The following is a 14542-nucleotide window of genomic DNA, read 5'->3' as shown; positions in this document are numbered from 1 at the left end:
TGGGGAAATTCACCCATGGTGGTTTCTCATTACGTGTGAACAAGACCTATGTATATCCATTGGCATCTCTTCAACTAAGGGGGGTATACCTGCTGGACTCTCTCTCACACACACTGATTTAAGGATATCTTTCCCTACAGATCATCAAAAGCTGGAAAGAGAAGCTCGGATCTGCCGTCTCCTGAAGCATCCTAATATAGGTAGGAAAAAGCTCTTCATCTCTTTATGATGGGTGTGTTCATTTGGGGAAGCAACCTGCTTCTAATCTTTCTTTATTCCACTCTTCTTACTTGCTATGGGACCTGGTACATTTTGGAATGGAATGGCAGTATTGCCATTAGGTCTTTCGGAGAAATCCGTAACAGAACCTAATGAGTTCAGAATTTTATAAATCTGACCTGTGGATTCCACAGTGGACTGGTTTTTCCCTGTTGGGTGGATTTTGCGGACTTGCAGAACATTTTTCTAAACGTTGGGAATTTTGCCCAACTTTCGTCATAGAAAAATACTCAATCATCATCATCATCATCATCATCATCATCATGATCATAAAAAACTGGCCCATAATCTGCATTTCCCCAATAGACTAAAGTATGAAAACACACATTTTGGGGGAATCTGCACATTTTGGGGGAATTTGTGCATTTTCGCATGTGCAAATTTGCACTCGTGAAAAATTAGCATTTGTTCAAATTTGGAAACTAAAAACAAAAATCTGATTCTATCAATGGGTAGACAACGGAACAAAAGGGGCCTGACAATATGCAAAAGGCAGACGGAATGGATTGTATACAACAGGTATTATTATTATTATTATTATTATTATTATTATTATTATTATTATTTATTTATTTATTTATTTATTTATATAGCACCATCAATGTACATGGTGCTGTACAGAGTAAAACAGTAAATAGCAAGACCCTGCCGCATAGGCTTACATCCCTGATTGCTATCTTGCACGTTTCAAAAATAAACAGCACCAAGTAACATCGAGGTCTTCACCATGCAGTTTTAACAGAAGTTCTATAAAAAGATAAATTGTATGTTATGTGGAGATGAATATTCTGGAATAATGGAAATCTGCTAACTTTGTGTGTTCTATGAAAGTATTTCTTGTGCTGCCTGGAATACCACAGTCTTCTTTGCACATCTCAAGGCAACCGCACCGAAATGGATAGATCTTGGACAAACATCTCACAATACACTTTATCCTTGAGCATTATTCTTATTGTCCCATTCCTCCTCCTCTGTGTTTTTGAGGGTTTTTTCCTCTTTGTTTTTAAAATCGATCTGTTTGTGGCTTTATTTCCATTTGTTCTAATTCCCATTAGACACTTCGTTTACATGTCCGCCCCACCACAAAACCCCCACACTATCTCTGTTTATTTCTAATTTATGTCTGATGTATATTTCTGTGTGGTGGGAATTTTTTGTATTGCGGGGGGTTATCTCATTGTTTGTAGTCTGAAGTGGTACAACCCAGACACAAGCTTTCCACCCCAGTGTCTAGACACCCTTTTAATTTCCCACAGTTCCACAGAGCAACACTAGGCCTCAGTCATTGTGAGAATTTAAAAGAGTGCAGGGCAGGCATCTGCAGTATTTATGTTATTTATTTATTTTATTTATTTATTACATTTTTATACCGCCCAATAGCCGAAGCTCTCTGGGCGGTTCACAAAAGGTCTTACCAGGGCCCTGGGGCCCTGCTAGCTGCTCAAAGATGTCAGATGCTAATGCCATCCTTGCCGACATGGCCTCTTTTCCCATGAGAAAGCATCAGGGGGTCATAGCTCAGTGTGATGGAACACATGCTTTGCATGCAGAAGGTCCCAGGTTCAATTCCTGGCTTTTCCTGGTAGGGAAAGGAAAATAATCCTGCCTGAAACCCTGGCGAGCCATTGCTGCCAGTCAGTGTCAACAATACTGGGCTAGATGGTCTGACATATACCTCAGCTAGACCTACCGGTCTAGCGCGATGGAGGGGTGAAGATCTTGCAATATTTTTATCGCGAGATCTCCCCCTCTGTTTACACGCAGCGTGCAATGACCACAGAGGGAGAGGACGTTGCAGCTGCCATTTTTTCTTAAAGAAGAGCACATGAATGCTTGTTCACAAAAGGTATTTGTTAATTTTAAATTCGTTTCCCCGCTCACCCCCACCCTGCCAGGAACCGTGACAAACCGTGACGCCCACACACATGTTCTGCGGTCTCAGGATCAGCCCGAAACCATGGGAAAAGCAGGCTGGAAGCCGAGGGTGAGATCCCGGGGCAAGAGAGGGATCATCCCTCCCTGCTCCCGGGATCCCCTATGCATCATGTGGATGCACAGGGACAATCCCGGGGATCGCCCTGGGATTTCGCCCCATCTAGCTATGGCCTCAGTATAAGGCAGCTTCTTATGTTCATATCAGATTTTTCCTGCGATGTGGTGTTTGGGATTGCCTCAGTCCAGCACTAGTCCCATCCTATCCTGTGCTTTGTGTAATGGACAGTGCAGGGAAGCCACCTTTTGCAATAGAATTGCCAGGCTGCTGTTAATTAAAAAAAAAAGAGAGAGAGAGAGTGCTAGATAAACGCTACTGTGCTGATTTTGCACAGTGATAGCACTCAATGGGGCAAGGAAACTAACAAAAAGTTCCAAATATGATTCTTGAAATGTCCGAGAGCCGTGTGGTGAGAATACAGCTTGGCTGCTTTTAAACATTTTATATAACTAGTGCTATAGGAGTGCTCTAGTACTGCAATAGCAACCCAGGGAAATGCTCAGGGACAGGGAACATGGGGTGTGTGCGTGGGAGGAATAATAATAATGAAAATCAGAGAAAATTTTAAGCTGAATTGTGGAATAATACCAAAGATACTATCCAACAGCTACTCAAGACCTAATAACACAGCAGACCCAATAGCACTGGAAGCACTGGAAGTTTTTCCCCATTACATTGTTCATTAAGTACTGGATACTTCAGAAGCAGAAGCTGTACCTTAAAAAAACCCAAAACACCTCTGGCTCCTTTGCCAATCCTGAATAAAACTCCCAGTGCCAGCTCCAGGTTTTGGAGGCCCCTTGGACCAGACACCCCCAGTGAATCGATCTTCTAAGCCACAATTGTCACCAGCTACTCTTTTTCCTCCTCCTCTTTCTTGTTCTTGCTGCCACTTGCTTGCTTGACAGGCAGAGAGACAATAAGCAACCAGGAAACTGCTTCTAATGTAGGGGAGGACAAACCGGAGCCTAATCCGGCCTGTGAAGGATTGAGCACCCTCTGCAGACTCCGCCCCTGCTAAGCCCCTGCCATCCTTAACCCCTCCCACAACTAGGCAAGCAGCGCAAAGGGGAGTCCTTTGTTATCCCCAATCAAAGAAGCACCCCTAAACTATGAACCTGCTTGTATTACACACAACTATACCTGCTGAAATTCCCTCTTCTATTAAAAGTGGAGGAACCGGAGCTCTGCCTTCCTTTGCTTGCAGGCCACCCTGCATTCATACCAGGGCTGTCATTAAAGGCGCAGTATGAAAACCAACAACCCTCCTCCAGAAAGTGAGGACCCATTCCAGGTCTTCCTGGCATTATGAGGAAATGTCATTGACTGGTGAAATAGGCATGGAGATAAGCTATGGATTGAAGCATATTTAATTGCATCCTGTACAGATAGAGTTGCTTAATTGGCCAGAAAAAGGCCTGGCCTACTTTTGTGCCTTTAACAGTAGCTTCATAAGCAGGAATAGTTTTTCATGGCACGGAGAAAATTACAGGAGCAAGGCTGGTAAATAAATAAATAAATAAATACTCGGCAACCCTATGTGAGAGCATTCTTGGACCCAGAATACTTCTAAACTATTTATAAACTATCTTAGGCCTCAGCTAGACCTACCGGTCTAGCGTGAAGGAGGGGTGAAGATCTCATGATATTTTTATCATGAGATCTCCTCCTTTGTTTACACGTGGCGCGCAATGACCTTGGAGGGAGAGGACGTCGCGTCCGCCATTTTGTTTTGGTTTTTTTTAAAGAGGAAGAAGTGCATGAGCACTCGTATGCAAAAGGCAAGTGTTTTTTAATTTTAAAAAAAAATTCCCGCTCCCCCCCACCCTCGTGCATGGGTCCCAGCTCCTTGCGAGTAACCATGAGGAGCCGGGACAAACTACGACACCCGCCCACACGTTCCGTGGTCTCAGGATCATCCTGAGACTGTGGAAAAAGCGGGCCTAAAGTGTAGGGCGAGATCCTGGGGCAAGGGAGGGATCATCCCTCCCTGATCCCAGGTTCCCTTGTGCATCATGTGAATGCACAGGGACGATCCCAGGGATCACCCCAGGATAAAGCCCTGTCTAGCTATGACCTTAATTTGCAGGATCTGTCTGTATGTAGAAGCTTTGGTGGAATGGAGGAATGAATGCAAGGAAGTTGCATTCATTTTTGGAGGATAAGAAAAATTCAGAAAGGTGAAGGCTATCCAGTAACAGAGGCAGTATGCCTATGTACATCTGTTGCTGAGGAACATGGGTGGGAGGGTGCTGTTGGACTCAGGTCCTGCTTTGTGAGCTTCCCACACCCAGTTGGCCACCCTGTGAACAGAATGCTGGACTAGATAGACCCTGGTCTGATCCAGCATGGCTCTTCTTATTTTCTTAAATTCATGCCAAAGAAGCCTCTACTGGACCTCTGACCCTCACTCCATCTGTAACTGTAAGCTCCATCTGATGAGTGTTTTATTGCACGCTCATTACTGGGCACTCACGGAGTTTGCTCAAGTCCCTCACATGACATCGTTTGCCTCCTGCGCACCGCCACCCCTTCTGGCCTTTCTCGTGTGACAAAAAAAACAAACCCTCTTTAAGTCTGATGTTTTTTTAAACTCAGAATTGCTGCTCTCTCCTGCTGTGTGCAGGAGAAGCAGAGCCATTAGAGCAGTGGACTCAATGGACCTCATCCTCATTCTGTACTTCCTCTTCTTGAAAGAGGAAGTAACTTGAGGAAGGAAAACATGGACGGAGAAGCAAAGGTAGGGAGCATGTTAACCCCCGGTGTGATGGAGCTCTGTATTCCACCACCACCACCACCACCCTTATTTCCACCTCACCCCTCCTTCTGTTCACACACATACGCATACATGCGCACCCACATGGCAACTGCTTTATAAATGTTTCAGATCATAAAGAGCCTGTCAGCTTCAATCTGTCTTGGGCAAATGCCTGCACAGCAGCGTCAGGTCTCCTTTACATCAGGCAGAACCACAGACTGTGCTGGACCAAGCTGTTTCTATGGAAACAGAGTCATTTCCTTTCTCCCTCTTGCCCTGTGTACAGGAATGCTTTTTTGGAGATTATATCTATATCTATCTATTTTTATAGACATCCAGCTGCATATGAAGACAATAACATGTTTGGGATACATAGGGTGAGGATCAGATGTTGGGAGAAGATAGCAAAAATAAACCATCCTCTCTCTCTGTTAAAACATTCATTATTATTATTATTATTATTATTATTATTATTATTATTATTATTTTGGACGATTTAAATTTTGTTACCTTAAAGTTTTTCAGAGACCCAAATGACTTAAATTAAATAGAGAACTGACATGGAAAAGCTTACTCTAACAGAAAGAAAGGCAATTCGAATATTTATTCGATGTATATCCCACCACATGCTTTTAAAAACCCTGAAGGTAGCCAGCATTAATTAAAAACAGCCATAAAAAACCCTGAGCAATACAATGAAATCAGTTTTAAAATAAACAGCATATACAATAAAACTGCCTTGGCTCCATCTGGCACTGAGTTCAGATCTTTGCCAGGCTATTCTGGTTTGTTGAATACATGTTGTACTTCCAGGTTGTTTTTTTTCAAGGTCGCCTCTATTTTTAACAGCTCTGCTCCTTTTCCTTTAACAGCAGCTTGGTACACAGAAATTTAGCAGGTGACACATCCAAGTGCGCAAGGCTGCTTTTAAGATGCAGGAGCAGGGATCATAATAATAATAATAATAATAATAATAATAATAATAATAATAATAATAATAATAATAATAATCTGGCATCCTTAATAATGAGATAGGAATAATATTTTATCCAAAAATTGAAACATGCCAACTTCTAAAATAATAGTTCAATTTCTGAGCTTTGAAGATATAGTCAGGTTACAATTTTTACCCTGAAGGCTTTAGAAGCAAAAACATTATGTAAGTGCCATTCTGACTTCTTTTTCCTCACAAAACATGCTTTTAGAATGGAAAATGGCAGCAAAATTACAAGCAGACCGAGCTGTTCATGGAGCAATGGGAGGAATGGGTCACCCTAGCACATTAGGACCAGCACATGGTGTGCTTGGCTTTGATTACCTTGCCTCTGCCTCCCTCACTAGCCAGCCGCTATTTTCGTGTGAGCTGTGGGTGTGGGTGTCAGGGAAGCAATGCACACACAAGAAGCACAGCCATTTTTCCAGGATCTGATGTCAATTCCACTTCAATGTGCGGTCTCATTATCAGCTGCTATGTGCCTGTGGTACAGCAACCCTATGGTAGAAGATGAGTGAGCAGGAGAAAAGTGCTCATATGTTTTTTTTTTTATTCTCCAAAATATGTTCCATCTGTGTGACTCACCACAATGAGATCCAGCTTGCAATAAATTGTGGCGTGCTGCAGCCATGGCTTTCCTATCTTCCCCAAGGGATGAGAAAGTTAACGTGCTGACAACTGAATTCTCATCATTGTTAATCGCACACTGAAGAGGAGTGGGCAGCTTATACTTCTTCTGAGAGGCACTGGGCAGACTCAGTTGCTTGCTTTACGTGGATACAATTTTGTGCATTTTTCTCTGTGGCCATAAAAACTTCCTCCTTCCCCAACACACTTTTTATAAATGAAAGCCAAGATTAATTGGCATAACTGTGATAATTTATCAGGTAACAGATTTCCAGATACAAAAGAGGACAGGGCTCTCCTGCACCTTTATGGTGTCTTCAGACGGGCATTTTTTTCATGCGATCATCATGGTTTGGTCACTGGTTTTCCTGCGAGCTTTCACGATGCCATCGCCATGCAGCTGTTGCCTCATGTCGCCCTCCCCTTTTTGTGTGCTATTTTGCTATGGGGAAAATACGGTATTTTTGGCAGCCATGCAAACAAACCGCCGCTGTTTCCCTGTGTAATCCTTCCATCATGCTATGTCCTGCTTTGTGTTGGTGGTGCAGTGTTGATGTCGTCAGTACTGACAAGGATCAGTTGGGAGGGTCTCTTCACACCTCTCTGCCCCTCTGCTCCTACTCAGCTCCGTATTTCAGGAATGCTTAAGCAAATAAGCAACAGGGAGGGGATGGTGGTTGCAACAGACATGAGCAGATGCAACCTGTTTCTACTTAATCCCCCTAATCAATCGAGAAAAGTGTTACTGTTGCTTTTAGAGTTTTTTCAGACAGGACAGAAATCACTTGGCTGGGAAGCAGGGTCATAAGTGCAAAGATGCTCTTACAGGGACAATACTGATTTGAAAGTGAGGTTGGACCTCTGAACATGCAGACTTCTGAACTTGTGAAGAATCAGTGCATAGCAAGGGGACGGGGCTGCTGAGCACGTGCTGCTTGGAATTTTTTTAGCCCTTTCTATTCAACCCCCCACCACACAAACACACACAGAGAAGTGTAACCCCCTTCAACACAATCCCCTCTCTCAGTGTATACACAAACGAGAAAAATGTTACTGTTGCTTTACAGGGACAATCCTGACTTGCTTGGGGTGGGGGATCTCCACTGATGCAGACTTCTGAACTTGTGAAGAGGTGTTTCATTTCACGCCTAGAGAGGGGCGGGGCTACGCCACAGGGGTGGACAACTGATAACACCCTACAAGGCTCCACCCACCCTTGCAAATGATATGTAGCAGCATTATGCATAAAAACTGGCTGTATAAAGACCCCCCCCCTTTAAATCCTGAAAAAAATCCAGAAAAGGAAGATGGGGTAAATCTCAGGAGAAAATGTCCCATCTGGAGATGGCCGTAATGTCATGCAAGCTACACTATTCCTTTATAGCGGTATTGAAGTGCACTGATAACTGTTGGGGCACAATCCACATTCCATATACCACTTCCGTAGTGTTGTATCCTGCTTTTTATTCCACGTTCATAACGATTTGACACAAGGGCCCTTTCTACACCTAAGGATTATCCCAGGAAAATGGAGGGATCATCCCTGCCTACTCCCGGGATCCTGTGTATCATTTGGATGCACAGGGATGATCCTGGGGCGATCCCAGGAAAAAAGGCAGGTGTAGAAACAGCCAAGGTGTAGATCTGGCTGGCTAAAATCCCTTCTTCTACACATAAAGATGCACGTACCCCATCCTCTTTACCCTCTGGTCACACTTTTGGGGGAACATTCCTCTTCATTTTTAAAAGTGTTTCTCTTTCATTCCCGAATCCCCTATCTTTGTAAACTGCCCAGAGAGTTTTTGCTATGGGGCAGTATATAAATGTAAATAACAATAACAATAACAATAACAATAACAATAATAATAATAATAATAATAATAATAATAATAATAATAATAAATCCACCTTTTCACTAGATCATCATATCCCCTGCTAGGGTTGCCAACTTTTCAACCAGTCACTGTAAACTTGGCTTCTAACAGCAGCTTCATTTTCGCCCCCAGAAATCAGCAGATGAGCTTCTCTTTTTAAATATATCATGGAGATCTAAACATTCTCACCTGCAACACCGAAAACGTATCAACTGCTGACTTTTGAAAATCAAGCCGCCGTTAAGGCACAAGAACAGGTCATGCATCCCCCCACTCTTCCTCCTCCTCCTCCTCCTCCACCACCACCATTCTGCACCAAACATCCTCCTTCAGAGACCTCTTTGAGCTGTACGGAATGGCAACACTTCTCTATTAGGACAGACAGGGTTGAGTTAACAAGAGCAAGAAAACTGAACAAGACCAATCTGTTTGCTATTTATACCCAGAAAGCCATTTCCTCCTCCCCTCACACCCCCACTGTTCACTGCTGCCTGGAAACTCAGAAGTACTGTTCCCTATGAAAGCAGCACAAACAAGGTAATTATCTACTGATGATCTGGAATGATCCAAAATGCTGCAGGCTGGAATTAGAGAGGGAAAGAAAGAATCGATGCTGTGAGGAACAAAATGATATCTAAGGTGTTACTGATCCGGGAGCAAACGGCCAGTGCTCTGTCTTTGGGGCTGTATTGTCTCCAGTCTGAAAGATCATTTCCTTATACCATGATGCAGCAGTGCTGTTGGAGCAGAACTTTGAGACAGAGGTCTGGGCCTCACTAAGCAGAATAAGCGGAAGGGCCCCAAACACAACAAGTTTGGCTCACCACATTCTGAAGTCAGTGAAATAGTACACACGGCCATTGAAAGGAAGTTGTCCTCTGTAAGAGCTTTTTAACGGGAGGCATTTATTGAGTGCTCGGGATTCCTACTCATGGTTGTTTACGGGTTCTTTAGACAATGATGTGATCCTCCAGTTTCACTTCCAGTTTTTTTTAAGAACACTTTCCTGTTGTTGTTGTTGTTGTTGTTTTAGAATGGGGAAATGAGGTATTATTTCTGAATGCACTGTTCCTACTTATTTATTTGCACTATTCTGCTATGGCACAATGCCACCTAGATGTCATGTAGTGGAAAAGCAGGGAAGGAAATGCTCTTTATGTTGAGCTCAGATTTCAATTCTGCGACAAAACTGAAAGTAGATACAGAGATTAACAGCGTCAAGCTCTGAGATGATTACATCCAGAGTTTTAAATTACCTAATGGCACCACTGACCACCATATGGAGGAAAGGGCATTTCCCTGAGTTCGATCTTCACCTCTTAGCATTTTGAGAAAGGGGAGTTAGCATTCTGAGGGTGACAAGGAGTGTCACCATCGGCATCACATGATCTTGAGGGTGAAACTGCTTTGATCTATTTATTATGCTTCAAAAACATAATAAGTAGGGGGACTATGCCAGCATCCCATCCTATAGCCCCCACACCAAAACATAATAAAGAACAAAATTAAAAATGACGAAGTAAATGCATTTAGTTTTATCAAACTGTTTACTACTTTTATGTTTGCATAAGTAAGCTATCAATACTGTTCATAATATAGAAGCCAATGATGAAAAATGAAATTGTGAATAGATAGGACTTACAGCCATGTCTTCAATCCTCAAATGCACAAAGGAGGGGAAGAAGAAGAAAAAAGATTTATTCAAGCATAGCAAAAATCATAATTCCCTGTAATAATTTTGAATGAAAATACCTTAGTAAATCCCATAGGAAATTCAGTGCTAACCTGAACAAGACGACAACAGTTTTAATAGTGGTTGTGATGTTTTATGATAACGTTTAAAAAGAAATGTCATGGCAAATGTGCACGGCAACAAAGCCAGAAATGCTATGAGGGAAAGCATAAAGTATTATGGGATACTCTTCACTAGAGATGCTCTTCACTAGAGCATCAGAGGAAGGAATTTTACTTTATTTATTTCATTTCATTTCTATACTGCCTAATAGTCAAAGCTTTCTGGGCAGTTTACAAAAGATTAAAAGATTAAAATATAATATAAAACATAATATAAAGACCATTTGCATACAAAATAATTTAAAACACTCAACAATAAACATCATGGTACTGGTTAAAAACCTTATCATATATGCTGTCAAATGCCTGGTAGTAGATGAAATTCTTAACCTGGTTCCAAAAAGATAACAGTATTGGCACCAGACGTATCTTAGTGGGGAGAGCATTCCAGAATTGGGGGGCCTGCACCGAGGAGGCCCATTCCCTTGTTGCCACCCTCTGAACCTTCCTCAGAGGAGGAACCTGGAGGAGGGCCTCAGGTGACGATTGTAGCGTATGGGTACATTCATACCAGGAAAGGTGCTCCATTAGGTATTTTAGATCCAAGCCATGTATTGCTTCATAGGTTCCCCCCTCTTTTTTCCACTCTTCCTTTCTGTCTTGCAGATGCCTGTTCTTTGCTCCCTTTCTATCCCCACATTTTGCTTGTATGTCGTTTTCCTTCATCATGTGTACTATAATAATTCAGCATTCTGATATCATTTTAGACTGCTCACTAAAATGTATGATACACTAAATGTATGGTATCACTAATCCTTAAAACAATCCTATAAGGCAGGACAGTATTGTTATTCTAAGGGGTGCAGGGATTTAGGTAGTCCAGCTGTGTTTGATGTATGGGGAAATGTCTGGAAGACTGGACGTAGTTTTCCATGAGGCACAAGCATAGGTGAAAGCTGCTGTAATAACTAGGTATTATTTGAACTTGGAAGGTCTATGAGATAAATGGGATTTTTACAATAAATGCTGAAAATGTGGATGGGCAGAGCAATCCTATGGCCCCTGGGCAGGCGTCCTGGCGACCATAGGAGATTGCGGATTCCCAGTCTTGAGGCCAGAGACACTCCTGTGACCTCAGGAGGGGGATTCTGACATTGGGTTTTCCCCCTTCCCCATCACAGCAGCCATGGAAAGCACTTTAGGGAGAGCAAAAAGAGGACAGGATCATTGGGGAGCAGAGAGGAGTGGTGTGGATCTGTAGGATCCTATCAATGCTCTATCATGTCCCCATCCACTACCAGTAAATTGGCTAGATGAGCTCAGAGGCCCGTCTAGCTGAATTTTTCTTTTTAATGAGGAATGGGAGGCAAAATGCCCTCCGTCTTTCCTCTCACCTTGCCTGGCTTTTGCCAGCAGGGCTTTGGATAAGGGAGGGCTCTTAGTGAGGAAAGAAGTTACTTTCACATATGGTGGCTGCAGGATAAAGCAAAAGAATTTGGGTCATCAATATGGAATATAATAGGAAAATAACAAGGGTGAAATCAGATTTAGATCCTGTTATATATATTTTACTAACATATACGAATACGTCTGTCTACGAACAGGGAAATTAATTTTATATATGACTGTGACTGCAAGATGGTGCCATTGGGAAAAGTCTCAAATAGAAACCATGACAGAGCAAGAATAAAAATTGTATAAATATGCAGTAATGGCAAAGTGTATGAGTTATATAAGGGTGAAAGAAGGGAGGCAAGGCATTTAAAAGATTTGTGCAAAGTTGAACTTCAGGAGATAAAAGGTTTTTATTTGACATACTGTAACAAGGAACATATTTCTTGTGAAGTAATATTTATTCAGTATGAATGTAGCATCACACAAAAGTTTTGAAAAGTACAGTTGCATTTTACTAGAACCGAAGAAAATAGTTGGGTGATATATCCAGCAGAATTTTGCCTCCTTCTCCTTCCACCACGTGGTCCCATGCACTGCCTAAATCTGCTCTGGAGGATCTCCTAACCCTCCAAAGCAGATAAACCACTGTGAGCAGTAGTGTGGACAGAAAATCAGGAGGCCCATATGCTTCATTATGCTTCTTTGCACTACTACGGCCCATGGTGGCTTTAAAAAATATTTGTGTTTTCCAAGAACATGCCTTATTTGTCCCATTGTTTTTCTTAAGTTGCCCGTGGGCTTCCAAGCAATTTGGAAGGTTCATGCCCACTGTGACCTTGGTTAAGAAGCATGGGTCCCAGTAGTTTCCTTCTGTTGTAAGATCATGGAGGCCATACAAGTTGTTCTTTTGAGATGAAATGGAAAACAAATTGATTTTAAGGTGAACTAGTGAACTTCTTTGATTATGCTCAGAAATTTGTAGATAAGGCACAGCTAGATCTGGTTGGCTATCTAGATAATGATCCCTTGAAAGAATCTTCAAAGGAAACTGGTGTATTTTGTTTAATCTGACGATGTATCAAGTTTTTGTGTGTAAGAATATTATTGAGGCGAGACTGTGACTTTTGATTTTGAAACATTTGTATTAATTAGACAATATTGGTATTTTCTTTATTCTGGCCCTTTTTTTAGGGGATGGAGTGATGGCCTAGTGAAATGTTAAAGGTATTAATCAACATGGGAAATAATGTGATTCTATCCTTAAAAATCAATAGTGACTTGCTTCTAAATTATGTGAATTCATTGCTCCCTGGATTCCGATTCTTCACAATAACGTTTTTGTTAGTACTATGTTCCCCAGTGATCAGACAATCATATTTTCATTGTTCTTGATGCTTTCAGTGTCTGTCTTCCCAGCTTTCTTTGTCACAATTGTTAGATTCTTCTTACAATTGGAAACGTTTTATTAGCACAACCAATTTTTCAAGTGATAACAGAGAACAGATAGGAATTGGACATTTTCCTAAGGTTATGCAGAAGCTGTGATTAAAATTTCAATAGCTGAAACTGCAGCGCTTAGGATTCTCATAAAGACATTTTTTAACTTTATTTTTTCATTGTAGAATAAGTACAACACACACACAAATTTCAAGTATTTCTAGAACACATCGAGATTAGATAGTAGTATTTAAATATGCATGGGCTAAAGGATAATCATTTATATAAATGGTCTTGTGACACCCAAAACAATTGGATAATCAAATGTCCAGCAAACTGTGTATTGTAGATTGTTATAATACATCCTGTCAATTTCACCTCTACAGAAATTAACTGTAATAATTCCTGTCAATTTCATCGCTTTGGGCTATTTCTCTCTCCTTTCAACACAGTATTTCAGTGATGAGAAAAGCCAGTTCTGTTACAATTTCTATGCAGTTCATAAAGGTGCAGGATTCCTCTCAAGGCTTAGTGAGAAAGTCTTATTGTTTCAACATTCACTTTATCATATGCCCAGATTCCCACCACTGATCAGTGAGCTGAATGGGTGGTGGTAGGGGGATGTACTTGTCTCATCTCTACTTGACTGACCGGTGGTTGGGACACTTCAGGCACAATCAATCCTAGCCATGTTTAGACAGAAAAAAAGTCCTACAACTCTTAACATTCCCCAGCACCTGCCCAAGGGTCTCTCCTTCCCTTGCTCAGCTTCGTACATTTTCTTCCGCTGCCCCTTACGCCTGGAATGCTTTTCCAGAACATTTGAGAACTACAAGTTCAATCGCAGCTTTTAAAGCTCAGCTAAAAACTTTTCTTTTTCCTAAAGCTTTTAAAACTTGATCTTGTTCTGACTTTTATACTCCCTGTTTGGTGCATTCTCTTCCCCTCCTTATTGTTTTATTTGATTTTATTAGAATGTAAGCCTATGCGGCATGGTCTTGCTATTTATTGTTTTACTCTGTACAGCACCATGTACATTGATGGTGCTATATAAATAATAATAATAATAATAATAATAATAATAATAATAATAATAGTGAAACAAACAAATGAGCACTTCGCCACATTCTCAGCTGCAATGCAAATCCATTCAACCCACATCTGGATACAACACACAATGGTTCCTATGAATTTTCCCTGGATCTGCCTTCCTTTCATTTACTTTACATAGCTTATTTTTCTCCTCTTCCGTGTCACAGCCAAACTGTTGTTCCTTTTAACTTGACAGTCTGCAGCCAGACTGTGGAAATACTGCAACTTTGGTTAAGGTCTGTAAAGACCTCTGTGTGGTTTTTACATTGTGTGGTCTTTGAAGTGCAAGTTTACATCCT

At 41.6% G+C, this 14542-nt stretch overlaps 1 protein-coding gene across 2 annotated transcripts in view; it reads left to right on the top strand.

The window, feature by feature from the left end:
* The window catches only part of CAMK2A (calcium/calmodulin dependent protein kinase II alpha), a 134347-nt gene that overhangs the window by 73785 nt on the left and 46020 nt on the right, over nucleotides 1-14542 (top strand). For both annotated transcript variants that reach the window (XM_063120885.1, XM_063120884.1), the window contains exon 3: nucleotides 141-200. In XM_063120885.1, the coding sequence (XP_062976955.1) occupies nucleotides 141-200 (60 nt within the window). The remainder of the gene's footprint in view (nucleotides 1-140; nucleotides 201-14542) is intronic.

The sequence above is a fragment of the Elgaria multicarinata genome, chromosome 3 (genome assembly GCF_023053635.1).
Source record: "Elgaria multicarinata webbii isolate HBS135686 ecotype San Diego chromosome 3, rElgMul1.1.pri, whole genome shotgun sequence".
In the NCBI taxonomy this organism is placed as follows: domain Eukaryota; kingdom Metazoa; phylum Chordata; class Lepidosauria; order Squamata; family Anguidae; genus Elgaria; species Elgaria multicarinata.
Note: the sequence above shows the minus strand (reverse complement) of the source record. Positions and strands in the feature narration are given on the sequence as shown.